Raw genomic sequence first — 16329 nt, 5'->3', positions numbered from 1 at the left:
AGCAGCCTCCTCCCCAGCCTCGCGTCTTCTGCTCTTGCTAGAAACCAGTTCAGGAACACAACAGTTCGGGATCTAAACAGCTCTTAACACTTATCACTGCCTGTCCCCAGAGGCAAATCCAAATCCAAAGTACGGCTACAACACATGTGTATCTGTTTGCAACACCTCATTGGAGGAATTAGAGAGTGACAACGATACTGTACTTGGGACACGATGACAACATCAAGCCAAACAAGACTGAGGCCAAGGCTGGTCCAGCCTACCAAATGGTGCTAGAGCTTCAGGCTGGGCATGGTACCAAACATTACAGTGGAGCCCCTCTACGTGGCCCCCAGACATCCTTGCATTTGCAGGCCTGGCGACCTTTCCAAGCTTCTCTCCACCATCCTACTATTCCTTTTCAGGCTGTTTCTTTCTCCTTGTCCACACTGCCTCCACAAGCTATTTTGCAGGAGGAAAGGTTGTCTCTCATGAGCTGTCTGCATCATACCTAATGCAAGGTGGGGTGAACTGCCTCTGCAAGGCAAACCGTGCACCTCTGTGTTGTGCTTGGATGCATGTCTCACTTGTGTTATCGGAAGGGCCTGTCCTCTGTCCAAGTCAACAATCACTGTCACCCGGAGAGGAAGGGGGACAGCACTGAACACCATAACCTGGGTACCCCGCACATTCCCTCCGAGACCTTTGCAGTGCTTGCATCCAGCCAGGCTCACTGGGGAAGAGGATCAAACAAGGGCAGCTGGACAGGAGCCCTGCAAGCCAGCCAGACCTCCACATACCGGCTACAGAATTTGCATCTGAAGCCGCTAACAAATGAGGTGAAGGAAAAGTCTGGAACAGGGACCAAGTCTGGTCATGGTTTGAGTCCTGACTCCAGAGCAGCTGGTGCAGCCTGGTGGGTGATAAACAACTCAGCTGTCCCAAACACACTTGCTTAGCTGAAACTTCCTCCAGCATGGGCCAAGCACACCCTTCCACCTCCTTGAATTCCTGCAGTCTGGTAAAATTACAGGTAAGGAAAGGACCCGCTGCCCCGCTCCCAAAGCAGACTTTATGCATCCAGGGTGCAAGGGGGGTGGGGAGGTGGGGTGGAGTCAAGAGAGCAGCTGCCCAAAGTGGTTTGCAGTGATTCACTACAACTGAATACCCCCCACCTCCAAACTCATATGCTCCAAGACTCCATCAACACGTCATTTAGAGCACAAGCGTTCCTCAGCTTTTGCCATGCTGTGAGCTCTTCTCGTAATGCGGTGCCCCTACCTACTCTGCTTGCACAGCTGGGGCAGGCTCTCTTCCAGCTGGATGCCATCCAGAGCCTCCACCGAGGTCCAGAGAAGGGAGCAGGAGGTGCTCAGAGGGGTGGGAGAAGGAACACGGAGGCCAAGGCTCAGAGGTTAGGTGGCACTGCAAGAACCCAACACCTGTGGGTGTTGGGGTGAGAGGTACCCTGGGGTCAGACCTTTCTATTGCTACAGCTTTGGAGATTTCCCTCTTTCCATCTGCCTTCCCACCATCTGCTGAGGCGACTGCAGGGGAGAGGAGGTTTGCAAGGGTCACTCTTGGGCCAAAGCAGATGGAAAGGACCTGCTGCGAGCATTTTACTGGAGATGGGCCAGACAGCTGCAACATGCCCCCCGGCTCCCCAGCCCTGCCGACGGCTCACTGGATCATCCAGTGCATGGAGAGTACCAGGGCCATAGGAGCTGGCTCACAACTGCACACACCGCCCTGGAGGCTCGCACAATGACAAAGGGTCTGCAGCTGGACAAAGGAGTGAATTAACAAGCTGTTTAAATCCTTCATCAGGGGCCTGAACAAACAGATGCTGCCAGGACCTGGTCTCTCCCCCTCTGGGGGAACATCCTTCTGGTCAGAGATGGTTTTCCACAGCGCTCCCCGAGGGGGAGAACCAGCAGCACCTTTGTTTGCTACACAGAGCTCCAGGGCCTTCTCCTCCCCCCACCCCGTGCCTTTGAACCTGCTCCAGACGTCTCAGCCCTGCAGACCTCCAAACCTGGCCTGCTGCGGACCTAATTAACTACCTTGTTCATTTATGGTCTTTTGTCACTAAAGTGAGTAATTGGTGAACAGAGACATCAGATCCTTGTGTGTGCTCATGTGGACTTGACTGCTCTCTTTGGTTTGCTGGGGAAGCCCTCTCCTGCTCGCCAAAGGTGCCCACAGTCTCTCTCTGCGGCCAGCCGCTTCAGGATCGGCTAAGGAAAGCACGCTGCCTCCCTGTTTCCAGCAAGCTCCCTCAGTACCTTTGCAGCCATCAGAAAACACCAGAGTCTTCTCAGGGCATGACATCTTTGAATTCAAGCAAGAAAGTTTGCTCAGACTGTGGACCGCACCCTAACCCCGTCTTCCTTGCCAGCACCCCTCGGGGTTTCTCGTCGCTCCCTTGTGTTTGCGTGTTTGCTCAGGCACACACGCACACTCAGAAGCCTCCAGCTCCGGCAGCAGGCGCAGTCACCAGGCCTGGCGGTGATGCTGCCACACTAGTTTCTCCCCCCCTTGGTACCCACTCAGGTTTGCACACAGCCGGATGGATTTAAGAGGAACATGACCCCACTGCTCTTTTACCCACCACCTCCCCATGTTCCCTCTTACCCTTGGCACCACTAGGATGGGGAGCGGCAGGGCCCTTTCACAGGGGGATGCCTAGGCAGGATTATCTCAGGGCTCCTGGACCAAACAGGCAGCTCCTCAGCCTTTGGAAACCTCCCTTGCCTTTGTTCCTTGGCCTTCTAGGCTTGGGGGAAGGGATCCCAATGAACATGTTTGTGCTGTTCTTCTTAACAGGGTGTTGTGTAACACAGAGGGAAGTGACTACACCGGGGACCCCAGCTGAGAACAGAGACTTTAATCCTGCTGCTCAGGGAAAACTTGGAAAAAATACCTACATCTGTTCTATTGCATTAGGCTCATGGCTCAGAGGCTGACAGCTGACCCTGGCTGCTCATGATGCCAAGGTACGGCCCCTGCCAAACAGTGCCAGGGTAAATTACCATGACTGATCAGAAAGGCAAAAGGCAGCCAGAGAAAACTGGAGAGGGAGCTCTCCCTGTGCAGGTTTCTGGAGAAGGGAGAAGATCAAGCCAGAGTGCATCAGGGCACCTTGTCTTCTCCACCACCTCGCTGGCAAACAGAGCGGAGAAGGAGCGATAGTGGAAGAGAACAGGGGAGGGGATGAGATGCAGGGAGAGGGATGAAGGTGAGGAGGCAGAGAAGAAACCACAGCTGCATCCACCTCTCCATGGGGCTCACCAAGGATGTGCTTCAGGAGACAACCCTCCTCCTCCTCATCGAACCTGTGCTAGGCTGAGGCCGTGGAGGGGAAAAGGTGCTCTGGTATCTACAAGCAGGGTTTATGGCTTGTGAAGGGTACAGGGCAGATGTTGGCCTCGCAGAGCAGTTGTGTACACTCCCTGCCGTGAGTCTGCCAGCTTTAGGACGTGTAAGAACACAGGTGTGGGGCTCCCTGACCAGCACCACAACACAGCTCTCTTCCAGGCTCAGGCTTTGTCATCACCTCACATCCATCCAACAGCTCAGAGAGAAGTATAAAGGAAATTAGCTATCCAGGGAACAGAACTGAACACTACTGAAATTTGGCAAATAGCAGACACCTAGATGCTCTGGAAACATATCAAAGACTTCTCACCATTTTTGGCACAGCTGTACATTGATGCACCCACTGGGAACGTGGTAGGTGCTGCGCCAGGACCACAGGGCCCGAGGGAGAGCCCCTTCTCTGTGCAGCCCCTCTTACAGGCACAGCAGGGTGCTGAGGGTGGCCCTCCCCCAGATGGGAGAGGGTTTCTGGAAAGCCGTTAACAACCAGTTCTGTGAAGGATCTGCCTGTTCCTTAATTCAAGTATTAAATTGGCTCAACCCTAATCTATGACAGGATTAAAGCAGATTCTGCCTTCCTCTTCCTGCCCAGGGCCACCAGCTGCCAAACACTCCTCCAGGTCAGCATCCTGCCCAGGACAGCGGCTAGCTTCAAGAGAAGCAGAAAGCAAGCTCCTTTCTAACTCCTGTCTGTCAGAGGCAGGCTTTGGCCCTGAAGCAGGAAGGTTTGTTTGCTTTAAATCTTATTTAACCATAGATGTTTTCATTATCCACATCCATGTCACGCTCTTTTATCCACCCTTAGGAGGACAGGGAGGAAAGTTCTTGCTTTCCTCAGCCCATCTGCGGAGCAGACAGCTTTGGTTAGCCACGTGCTTGTTGCCTTTCAATCCCTGCTGGCTGTCGCTTTGACCTTGTTCGACAACACAAAGGGATCAGGAGGAGCTGTGTGTTTCCTCTGCGCCATTCAGCCTTTTATAAACTTCTGCTTCAACACCACAACCTTGTGTTGGACTCCGGTCCTCTATCTGTCTCCACAGACTACCTCTTCACGCAATCCTAAACCTCCAGCGCTGAACTAAGCACCTGAGGAGCAGGGAATCCTGCTGAGAAATGCAGCCAGAGAGATGCCTTCTGATCCGTAAGCATTTCTGCACTAGAACCTAAAGATGCCTCTTGGATCGAACACCACCAGTCCCATGACTCTTTACCTTCCTCCCTCCGCTGTCGCTGCTTGACCTGGTGCCTTTCCCTCTGCTCCTTACACTGCCTGGGAGCAGATCCGTCAAGGTCAGAGCCTCAGGCCTGAGCCAGCACGGCAGCACCAAGGGCATTACACCTCACTAATGTGTTTGGTATGCGGCTCCTCTGAAACCCTGCCACTTTGCACTTAAATTGCAGCTCAGCCCTGCTCAGGAGGAGGAACCGGAGGGGCCGAGGCACAGCAGAGCCAACTCCTAGAAAGACGTTGCCAGAGCACCTTCCAAAGCCGCTTCCAGCAGGCCACTGACACCGCTAACTGCAAAGCGCGAGGTCAGCTGGGCCAAGCCAGCTCTCCTCAAAAACAACCCGGTGCAGAGAGTGTCCAAGGCAGGCACTGCCTGTGCAGGGACCACTTCAGGATAGTCGCCCCCCAAGGGTGGTAACAGGGTCCTTTGTCCCTCCTGTCCCTAGAGCTGCTGCGCTGCTCCGGTCACCTACTGCAACTCACCCAAGCTCATGGCAACTTCCACTCCCCCAGGCTCTCCGGAAAGGCTAGTGGTGCCTGCAGTTAATAAAAACAGTCCATTTAGTTACAATGAGCCCTAAAAAGAGAATATCAGCGCGCTCTGTGCATAAGCTCAACTCTGCTTTCCTAGTCCATGTGTTAAAACTCCCTCTAAAAACCGATGACTAATCTGTGTCTCAAAGCCTGATGGAATACATCTAATCTGGTTAGTGTTACCGCTGTTGTTTGTTCATATTAAGCACATTATTCTTGCTAAGCTATTTGTCCCGAGCCTCCCGAGAGAGAATGCTGCAGGTTAATCATACGTGTGTAAATCCAGCCTCCTTTCAGGCATTGTAAATGTGTTGCCTGATGTAAAACAAAAGGGCAAGGGGGAGCGGTGCAACGGGGACCTGTGCCGAACCAGGGGATGAGTCCTAGGTGCTCACTTCTCATATGCTCCAGTCTGGGGGTTAGAAGCACAGCAAGAGAATCTGCCAGCCAGCTCGTTCGCTAGACTAAGAGGTCTGATGAGCAAAAAACAAAACAAAACAAAAACAACAAAAAACAAACAAAACAACAACAACAACAAAAAAACCAAAAACCGAAGACAACAGCAACCCAAAGACAACAGCAACCCAACCTGCAGGGTTTCAAGAGAGCTGAAGTTGGCCACTCTTAAGCCTGACCAAGGTGACTATCGGCCCCCCTCTGGTGGCCAGCTAGCCACAGGCACCTTCTGCCGCGCAGCGGGCTTCACGGCAGAGTGGGGTGCCGGGCCAGATGCCATGAACATCTTCTAAAAAGGAAAAGATTAATTACCAGAACAGCCAGCATCTGCCCAGTCCCTCCAACTGGACAGCCTGAGGGCTACCTACAGCCAGGCACTCGCTTTTTAATAGCAATACTGTGAGCCCCCATCTTGAAACAGGGCCCCGTCGTGCAAGGAGCTAGACAACACCCGGACACAGAGAGACTGACTGCTCTTTGGGATGGGCAATGAGATGGAAGAAAGGACAGGAAGGGAGCGAGCAGCAGGAGACAAGACAACGCCGGTCAGCACAAGAGACAGCGGCCCAGTGAGCTGCTCTCCGTGGGTGAGGACGTGCAGCAGAAAGACAACAGTTCAACGTCTTACCAGAAGACACCAAGGCGACATTTTTGTACTATAATTTTTAGTTTCAAGAGACTACATTTGCTACCGGTGTATTGCGTGTTGTTCCCAATATGGAAAGGCCTAGGAGAGGGAAGGCTGCGTACCACCGCTGACCGCTCTAGCCGTAGACAAGGGAGACGGGGCTGCCCGTTGGCCCTAAGCAGGAGTCCGAGTCTGTTCCACACCAGCAACAGAGGTCTCCGCAAATCTGAGCTAGTCTCTAAACAGAAAATCACTTCCCCAGACAAATCCGACCCCCCCCCCCCCAGTTGGTTCCATCATCCTCCAAGAGGACTGCAGAGACTTGTATTTCCCTGCGTCTCTTCACCCGCTGCCGTAAGCAGCACTATCTCACCTCGAGGCAACCTCACGCCACAGCTACTGAAGCACAGGAGAGCCCCAAGCAGCTGTTCCTTCTCATAAGAGATGAGATCTCTACGATTACTCAGAAAATTGCATCAGTGTACAGGCCATCAGAATTATGTTAGCATGAATCCCTGAATTACGGGGTGGGTATGGGCCAACACACTTCTCGCAGTTTATCAGAGAATTGCCTCAAGAGGGAGAGAAGAATTTGGTTTTGGCCACTGCAGAGTCACTCCCCCAAAACCCACCCAAACTCAGTCTGGCCTTCACATGCCTCAGAGAAAACTCTGGAGCAGCTTTAGGCCAGTTCCAGTTTCTCCATCCCTCATATGGTGCAAGAGCTCCGCTTCCTTCATCTGTATTCATTGCAGCTTTATACCAAGGCTGAGAGGCTTGGCTCTCAGCCTCGCTCTGCACTTCCAACCCCGCGTGCAATTGCCCACGCCTCAACGCACTTTGTAGCACGCCATCCCTGCAGAAGGGTAGCTGGAAAAGGCTGACCGGGAATTTTGGGTGAACTTCAGCTACAGCTGTTTCATTTTACTGCAAAAAAAGTTATAGCAAATTATGTCTAAAAATGAACACAATCATGCAGTAACACCTCCCTCCTACAATCAAGTTTCATGCTCTGGAGAGCAGAGATTAGGGTTTCTCACGCATTCAATGAAAAAAACAAACAGGGAAAGAATTTAAGAGGAAGATTCTAAAATCTCAGATTCTGCACCATAAGGCTGAAGCCAAGACAGGCTGAGGTTCTGGTGGACTTTGCTGTTTCCCGTAAATGTTTTCCTTTTATAGTTCCCATAATCACATGTTCAAACTCTATCTGCTGTCATGTGCCAGGTCAGTCAGACACAAGATGGTAGCAGAACAGCCAAAAACCATGCAAAACATAGTAATTCACTATGGGAACCAGGAGTTACAGCCTGGTCCAGCTGACCAACTCAGCCGTAACAGTATGAAAGCAAGAAATCTTATCCAAATCAAGCATCATTTCCCCATTCTCTCATTCAGGTATCTGAAGAAATTCCTTCTCTGTAGTTCTACAATTGAGGCAGTCAGAAAGCTGAGCAGAGGAACTGAACGCACAAAAATCCAGTTTCCCAAGCAGCACATCTTGACACATCTCAGGTCAAGTGGCCCTGTATGGAATCAAGGATCCCAAGACATCAGGCAACTCCCTGCTATTGCTGGGGACACAAGCTGGGGCATGTAGGATTCCAGCATGAAGTGCGTGGGCATTCTCTCCCAGCCCCAAGTCCATGCCAGGTGCCAGGATAAATGGAGGCTGTGGAGTCAGCAACAGGTCACTGTCACTACTCCCTCTCCAAGACATCACAAGAAACTGGTGATCAGGAGGGACAATTTGGGCAGCCAGATGATATCATGCATCCTGCAAAGAGAGGCAGAAACTTTAGAACCTACTTCATGCTAAAGTAATCCAGCAAGCTGAGCTCTCCCCTTCACGCCCAAAGAAGATAGTGTTTCTGAAAACTCCAGCCTCAACTTGGCCTCCTTCCCATCAGTAATACTGGTCATGGCATGTAAAGACGTGTCCGCATGGATTGCTGTGTATCATTTTGCTCATGCCAGGTTTGCAGGCAGTCACCCACCTTTTAGTGCCCTGACCCCAACTCCAGCAGCTCTAGACTCACAACCTCTGCGATTTCCAGAGGACACTGGAACCTCACTTTCTGGATTGTTCATAACACTTACCACTGCTGTATCGAACCTCTGTCTTCTCCAAGTCCAGCTGCTTCAGCCCATTTTCCAGCCTACTGCGGAGACCTCACAGTAGCCTGTGGGCCTCAGCCCAGAGTCCTGCCTCTTCCCAGAAGCTCACAGGTCCTGGGTTCGGTCAGGCATCCTGAAAGACTGCAGGTGGAGAACCATCCTCTCCCCCCTGCAGCAGACCTCAGCGAGACATCCAAAGACCTGGAGAGGCCGCACGCCCATGGAGAGCACTAACCGGTTTGATTCCCTCTGTACAGCCCCGAAAGAACACTGAGCTGAGAAGGCAGCGTTTTTAAAATATTTTATTTATTATACAAACTATTTACAAAATCAGCTACTACAACCACAGGCTTCCAAATTTTGGCTGAACCCTGCCAGAAATTCACCAGAGGGAACTAGGATTTGACCTGTATCATCCACAGCTCCTGGTTTCTAAAAACATGCAACATGGCCTGCAAGTACAGGCTAAAGCCAGGCCCTCTGCACCTCAAAGCAGCTTCAGGAAACAAGGAACCTGTCTGAGATGATACCAGGATCCTAAAGATTTCTACAGAAGGACCTCTATTAAGTGGGAATAAATAAAGGGTAAAAAGAAAAGTAACGAGCCTCTGCCAGAAGTAACATACAGTATAGGTGACCAAAGCACATCCCCATTGCCAGTATTAAGGGCAGCATAAAAAGTGACTGCACTGGGAAAGGGCATAAAGCTCGAGACAAGTTTAGAAACATTGTGATGGATCTCAGAAACATGGGGCCAGCCAGGGGCCTGTGAAAACAATGGGGATGAGTTTAGTTGACTAAGAGCACCCATCACAGTTCTGACTGCACTTGTGTTAAGAAGAGTCCTTGGCATCCGCACAGCTACTGGGAAGTGTGGGGTGCTGGCTGCAATGCAACAAGAAGCATTTAGGAGCTCTTTCCAGCAGAGGAAGACTGCCCAATGTCCAACTACTTCATCCTCAGAATAAAAAAGTCCAGCTCAAGAGAAGAAGGGAGAAGATTCCTGAGGAAGATTTCACTGGCAGAGTTGGCCCATAGCCACAAGGCTGGAAACATCCTCACCGGGTGAGACTCCAAAACAAGGCTGCAACACGGGAACAGCACCGAGCTATACCTCCTACTGAACAGGAGTTAAGCCGAGCACTGCCACCTCCTCTCGGTCCCTGGAGAAAGCAGTGAAGTGGTGGCATGGATAACACAGGAGCTGTAACTCTACTGACCATGGAAGCCACCTGCGGTGTAAATAAAATGGTACCATAATCTCCACCCAAAGGAGGTCAGGACCTTGCAGAATGGAGCCTGCAATAAAAAAAGGAGAACAGCCGCTACTAAAGTGATCTGTCAGAGCGCAACAGTGGCAACTCTCAAGCTGGCAGCCTCCTAGCACCTCGGTGCCAGTAAGGGAATGAATTCACAAGGCAAAGAAATCCCCCTGAGTAGTCTCAATGCTCAGCTGGCTGCTTTTTGGCACCAAAATGGCTTATTTTTTTTCTGTACAGAACTATCACACTCAACCCAAGAATGGCTAAGATGCTGCCTTAAAAACATTTTCTAGATGTAGAATGTTTCCCCAAAATTCCCAGTCAATTCAACTAAGCTATACTGGAAAAGCACACACAGTTATTTTAAAATATCCATACTGTGCAGAAGTCTGCCCAGATCAGCTTGAGGACAGCAGAAGAGGATGACGTGACCTTTTATCTAACATGATGTTCTAAAATTAGCTCAGGGATGCCAGTCTAAGACTCCATTCTGGAAGAAATCCAGCAGTTCCATAATCCAGTGAAAGCTTACATTGCAAGCAGTACCAATGCAGGTTTCTCACACTTTGACTCCCGCATGCCTTTGACTCCTGACCTGAACTGTCTAAGGGACTGTTGAGAACTTGAAGATCTTGAATTTTGCTTCACTGAAGAACTCATCAAGATTCCCAGATTCCCCTTTATTTCCCTGGGAAGGGCTGAATGGACCACCAGCAAAACCACACCCCAATCATAAGTTTACTTCTCATGCTGGTCTGCCCACTCCTCTTCCCACAAGCCAGACAACAGTGAGTGCAGGTTGTTGAGTGATCATTTGAGTGAAGTTCTAGTTAACATTTTGTGCTGGAAAGCCAGCAGCACTGAATGGAACAGGAGGAAAGGAGAGCTGAAGAAAGAAGGTAGGAAGATTGGGAGGACAGAAAGCCAGCTGCTCTCCAGGCACCAGCACCCCTCTGGAAACACTGCCTGAACTGCAGTAGAGAAGGAGAAGCCTCAGGCTGCTGCATGATAGAGGTAGAAGCCAAAACCCTGTGAGATGCTGGAGTGGAGGTACCACGTTCTGCCCAGTATCATCACCCCAACAACAAACGCAAGCCCAGTGCACACTGTAGCTGCTTACTGACCGGTCGCTGTTACTACATAACATACGTACCCTGAAGGTGAATGTGGGATAGGCATTGGTGCTCAGCATTAAAGGATCACACTCATGCCCATACTCTCTCTCCTGAGGAAGGGAAAAGAAGGCAAGGGCATGGGACAGCTTCCTGTGCAACATCAACTGTCAGAAACATTCAGTGGAGGAGAATCTCCTCTTCCAGTTCATTTGCAGAGGCTCATTACCAGCCACTGCTGGAGAAGGACGCTTCTGCTGCTGGACCCTGGCGGAGGTAGTACAGGATCACTGTCAGGGCCAGCACTTGTGCTCCGATGGGACTGTTCTCCCCACTGGATTACTCCCTCCAGTGGATACTGCCCATTTTTCTCTGTGGCACAGGCGACAGCAGCATCCAGAGCAAGATGGAGGAGAATCAGAAACCCTTCTGGGTCAGGTGCTGAAAGGATGGACAACCCTATACTCTTCATGAGTCAGAGTTAGATGAGCTATCAGGGAGCATCACTGGGGGAGTTGAGCAAAGGGGGAGTTGAGCCAAGACATGGAAAGTTACTAAGGCTTCCCATGAGCCAGGTTTCCAGCAGAGCTCCATGCTGGTCTTCCCTCTTCCTCCCAGAGAGCTACGATAACAGCAGCTCAGCAGATCTCCTGCACCTCACTGTAACTTCTGCTTATGAACTTCATCTTCTCACAGAAGGATGGGTTTACAGCGTGCAGGGAAATCAAGTGCAATATCTCCTTGATGAATGCACCACAGTCCTTTTGCTGTTTCACATTGAACCAAAGGGAGACTGAAGGAAAGGGAAAAGATGAGCTCTTGATGACATACGGAAAGGCCACGTGACATCTTCTGGATGACAAATTCCTTTACATGGAGTCTTTGCTCTGCCTCCATTGCCCATGTGAAGGAAAGGAGAACAAGCAGAGGACTGAACCTGGGTCTTGCCACGAAGAGGCAGGAGGCTAAGTGGTCTCCTGGAAAGGGGAAATCACAGCATGCCAAAGCCCTCACAACCCTCACTGATAGCTAGTTGCAGCATCTTGTGCACTTCTTCATAGGAGTCATAAGTAGGGAGGCACAGCTGGTTGAAACTGTAAAACAAAAGAAAAATTCCATTCAGACCAGATCTGAGAGCGGACCAGCCCCATCAGCTGCTTTTAGATGGGTTGACACGAGCATCACACACATTACACGTTGTACACTGCTTCCCCACCACAACTAGCTGGTGTCATTCCCAAAAGCACAATGCAGAAAGTCCTACGCCAGGATACTTGCCAAGTGTGGGCTGTCGGCAAAGTACTGTGAGTTGGAGCTGCAATGATCTGGAAAGATGGACAGAGTGCAGCAAACCCTCCCGGGGGCAGCTGGGAGGAACCAGTTGTGAACTGCAAGAGCCTGGCCAGCTCTTCCTGTGTGAAACTAGAGACCACAGTCCAAAACCACCTCATGACCTGTCAGGAAACAGGAAAGGTAAAGCCAGGTCAGTCAAGCAAATCAAATAAGCGTATAAGCAAGTTGAAAGAAGATCAGTCAATTGTCCTTGCAAGCAAGTGCTCTACTAATAGTCACAATTTTTTTGTTTTACCAGGGTGACACATAGAGGCAAGTAATACATAGTTTCTTCTTATCAGTTAAGAGATGGCCCACGCTACTACCTCCCACCAGTCCTTTCCCTTAAAGCACAAAGGCTTCTGCTCTCCCCACAGAGATTTTATTTTTAGAAATATCTGCATAGGCAACGAGGTAGGCTTACAATGCAGAAGCTCGTTTGCTTCTTGCACTACGCTCACCTTTTGTTTTTTCACATCCTCTGGTACTTTTGCAGGAAGGTGGAACCATCCCAGTGTTTACAGCTAGAAGCCTGTACTCCCAATCTCTTCTCATCTTGGGTGTTTTGGCAGCTTCCATTATTTTTCTAAATGAAGCTGCTACCATTCCCATACCCCTCCCACCAAGAAAGGCAGGGAGGGATGGGAACAATTATAGGATACAAATTTAGGCTACTACATCAGTAGTCTTTACCACACCACTGAATTCCAAACACTCCACGTGGGCTGCAATCATGATCTTCAAGCATCCCTTAGAGATAAGTATATCACCATGAACTTCTTCAGTAGCAATAATTCCCACCAATTCCTCCCGATTCCCTGCTGAACTGTTCTTAATTAGTGCTTTGCTGGATTTTCTTAAAAAGACCACGGCTGACGATTTTGTCCTGCTGGTAACTGATTAAGCGTCATCTCTAGTCAGCCAGGCTGAAGGATATCTCTAGGGGAGAACCATTATTTCATAATGTGTGCAGTCCTACTCCTGACCCCTGAATCTTCCAGTTTGTCCTTCTGGAAGCCTAATTTCCAACCAAGAAATCTCTTCCCAGTTTAAGTTGTCTTCTACTGCAGTTGGGATAATTAGTTTCAGCAAGCAGGAGGGAGAAACCCTTTCACTTACCTTCTCACGGAAGTGCCAAGATCCTCCTACCACTACAGCATGTGCCTTGAAGTCACAGACACTGATATCTCCAGTACCGCACATAAGCAACTGAAAGGCAAGAGACCGCAGTCAGAAAGGCAGGAGCTCAGGAAACAAGGCAACAGCTACTGTGCAAATTACAAATGTTTAAAATGCTTAGAGGAGAAACATTTTGGCTTTATTCCAGATCCAGAAAGCGCTTCGTTTGTCAGAGAGGAGGGGAAGTAAGGATAGAGATGCTTAGGGAGCCAGCAATTACCTCAAGCTCATTCTCATCAAAAATAGCCAAGAGGTTCTCGGGAACTAATTCGTTAAGACCTGAAGAAAAGAGGAGAGAAGAGCATCAAATGCTATCCCTGGGACATACAGGCAGAAAGGAGCAGGGAGCAGACAGCATGTTACCTTTCAGGAAGTGATCTACCTCCTCCCTAACCTGATTGGCCAGCCTGTACTGCGCAAGCAGATTTAGATACAAGATTTTGTTTTCATTGGTCACTGGTACTTGAGCCCCTCCTGTCACCAGTTCCACCACCTGAAAACAGAAGAACACTTGACCATGGGTGTCACCAGCAGCATTCCCCAAACCTGAATTCCCAACCGGAATAAGCCCAAGCAAGGAGCTACTGCCCAGAGTAAGCTCAGTTTTCTGGGGCACATGGCAGAGTTCTCTGCCTCCCCTGCTACAGGCAGAAGGGGTTAAACTGTCCCACCTTCAGGAACTGCCTCGCTCACCTTCTCCAGTTGTCCTGTTTTGCTATACTTCTCTTCAGCAAAGACTAGATCCATCTCACTCACATCATTGTTCAGTATGAAACAAACTTTGGATTTATAGAATTCTGGGTCATCTGTTTCAAAATACTGTGTGAAAGAAAAAGAAGGCAGGGACATGGAGGGAAGAAAAAAAAAAAAAAAACCCACACATCGTTAACCAGGACTCTGGATCTGCTTCTACTACACCAATGTTCAACCTCTCCTCAGATCAATACAGGCTTCAGACAAGGCTAGGAAGCTTTACCTTGTAATGCATACGAAGTCCTATGATCTGAGCCAGGAAGGATCGGGTGAAGCGAGCTCGAACCAGTTGTTTGTAAGCACCTCCCAGAGATGATTCATAAAGACACTTTCCTACTAGGCGGCCTGCAAATTCGTACACTTTGAGTCGTAAATATGTGGGACGCCCTGGATTTGGATGCACCTGCGAAGAGGAAGCAAAATGAAACATCCAAGTACCAGACAAAACTAGCACAAACAGAAAGTATGGGACCGGTTCAAGTCACTGCATCTCTCAGGCTGCTCCAGGAGCTTCACTGTAATACCCTCAAAGCCAAGCAATAGGAATAAAATGCCTGAGCCTGCCTAGGAAGAATACAAAATGTTTCACATGCACAGGCCAGAAGCTGTATAAGAGCAGAAATGGATTCTGAAACATTCAGACCCAACAAAACCTCTAGACACTCTGATGCCACCTCCTCTTGCCCAGAAATCCAGCCTTCCCTGCTGCCTAGCCACCCTCTGCTGTTCATCCAGCCAGTTCTTTGACACTTCAATGGGTTAAGATCATTAAGCAAAGCTTTGAGAAAAGCACTGGAAGTGACTGTGCAGGCAAGCTAAAGAATGGGTAAGGTTGCACACCACTTAATGAATTTAACAGCAGCACTATTTAACCAGCAGCATGTCAATGCATGCAGTTCTGCGCATTCAGCATAGGAACTGCAGACTCACCAAGGCCTGGTTGTTATCACTAAAGCGGGTAAAGAGTTGACTGGTGGTATCAAATAACGCCTTACAGATGAGCTCAAACCACTCTCTGCGTGGACCTCCCCAGTCCAGAGCTACAAGATAAAACAAGCTTGGTCATCCATGCGTCATCAATTCAAGAGTTTCATGCATGCTGCTCAGAATTACCCGACACGAGAGCTCATTGCAATGAACAGCTCCATAGCAAAAAAGCAGCAGACAGGGACTCCAGAACTCTAGGTTCTGCTCCCAAACCTAGTCCTAGTATTTTTCATTTGAGCCTCAGGTCCCTATGTAAAGTAGGGATAGAATAACACCAGCAGGATAATTCACTAACATCTGTGAGAAAGTGAAAGGGCTGGAAAGCCACAAAGGATAGATAAACTACAAGAAACCAGAATTTCAGACTAAAACTACTCCACTGTCATTCCTTTCACTTCCTCCTCAAATATAGTCACAGGATAACTCACCTTCTTCATCCTGAAAAATCACTTCAAAGTTTTTGCTCCAGTCAGAAACAGAAAAATTTCGTGTTGCTTTAAAAGACTGCAAAAAAGAAAAAAAAATAGCAGCAGCCATTACTGCTTAGCACCCCGTAACCAATATGCAATCCTGCACATGTGGATGGGCAATTTAAGCAACACAAAAAACAAGAAATAGTCTAGTACTCTGAAGTATAAAACTGAGAATTAGGAACTCCTAAGGTCTACTTCTTATTTGTCCAAAGCCACAGAAGCCAATCCCTAATATTCTATTATGAGACACATTATCCACATAAATACAGCTCATCTTAAAACCAGTACGAGGTCTTAGCACAGCACAGATGTATCCCTCTCAAGGCTGCAGCACAGTATTGTTTAAAGTATTAAAATGCCTGTGGGAAGGAGCAATTTCTGTAAAGCACTGTCAGCCCACGAGTTAGATTTAAAAAAGGAACATTTCAGAGAGCATTATAAAATAGCTTGAAGGGTTCACTGAGTTCATACTTAAAGCAAGTCACAATGCAAAAAAGTAACAAAATATTTTGTTACTAGAACTTCCTGTGTCCAGATTCTGGATTCCAATTAAAGAAAATTAAAAAAGCTACACAGCAGTCCTCAGTCATACAGGTAGTTTTGGCTTAGCTTATCTTCAAAACGGTTAGAGCACCACGCTAGTCACACCTCTCGGCTAAACGCACTGGTCACATTCATTGTGCCTGTCAACTTTGGACACTAAAGCTTTCATATATTATTATTATGGCACTTAATTTATTTTGTCTTACTAGGCTGTAACACCAGTGCTCATGACAGTGCAGGAATTTCCAAAATAGTGGGAAAAAATAGTCATGGAAATACTGTTTAGAAGTGAAGTCATTTTGTAGAAAGCTATTAACTGAAACATAATCTCATAAACACTGCTAGCTCGTACGTGCAGAAAATATTC

At 48.9% G+C, this 16329-nt stretch overlaps 1 protein-coding gene across 13 annotated transcripts in view; it reads right to left on the bottom strand.

The window, feature by feature from the left end:
- AREL1 (apoptosis resistant E3 ubiquitin protein ligase 1) overlaps positions 1–16329 on the bottom strand; it is a 41011-nt gene that overhangs the window by 8150 nt on the left and 16532 nt on the right. For 5 of the 13 annotated variants that reach the window (XR_014228898.1, XR_014228899.1, XR_014228900.1 and 2 more), the window contains exons 12-21: positions 15375–15450; positions 14890–14999; positions 14183–14362; positions 13900–14025; positions 13570–13699; positions 13427–13485; positions 13147–13236; positions 11974–12149; positions 10737–11789; positions 8633–9620 (exon numbers count right to left, since the gene is read on the bottom strand). Coding sequence is in view for 1 of the 13 variants with exons in the window: in XM_082318471.1 (XP_082174597.1) it covers positions 11687–11789; positions 11974–12149; positions 13147–13236; positions 13427–13485; positions 13570–13699; positions 13900–14025; positions 14183–14362; positions 14890–14999; positions 15375–15450 (1050 nt within the window). In the remaining 12 variants the exon portion in view is untranslated. The other 8 variants (XR_014228892.1, XR_014228896.1, XR_014228897.1 and 5 more) reach the window with 4 other exon arrangements.

The sequence above is a fragment of the Platalea leucorodia genome (genome assembly GCF_965183815.1).
Source record: "Platalea leucorodia genome assembly, chromosome: 7".
Taxonomy (NCBI): domain Eukaryota; kingdom Metazoa; phylum Chordata; class Aves; order Pelecaniformes; family Threskiornithidae; genus Platalea; species Platalea leucorodia.
Note: the sequence above shows the minus strand (reverse complement) of the source record. Positions and strands in the feature narration are given on the sequence as shown.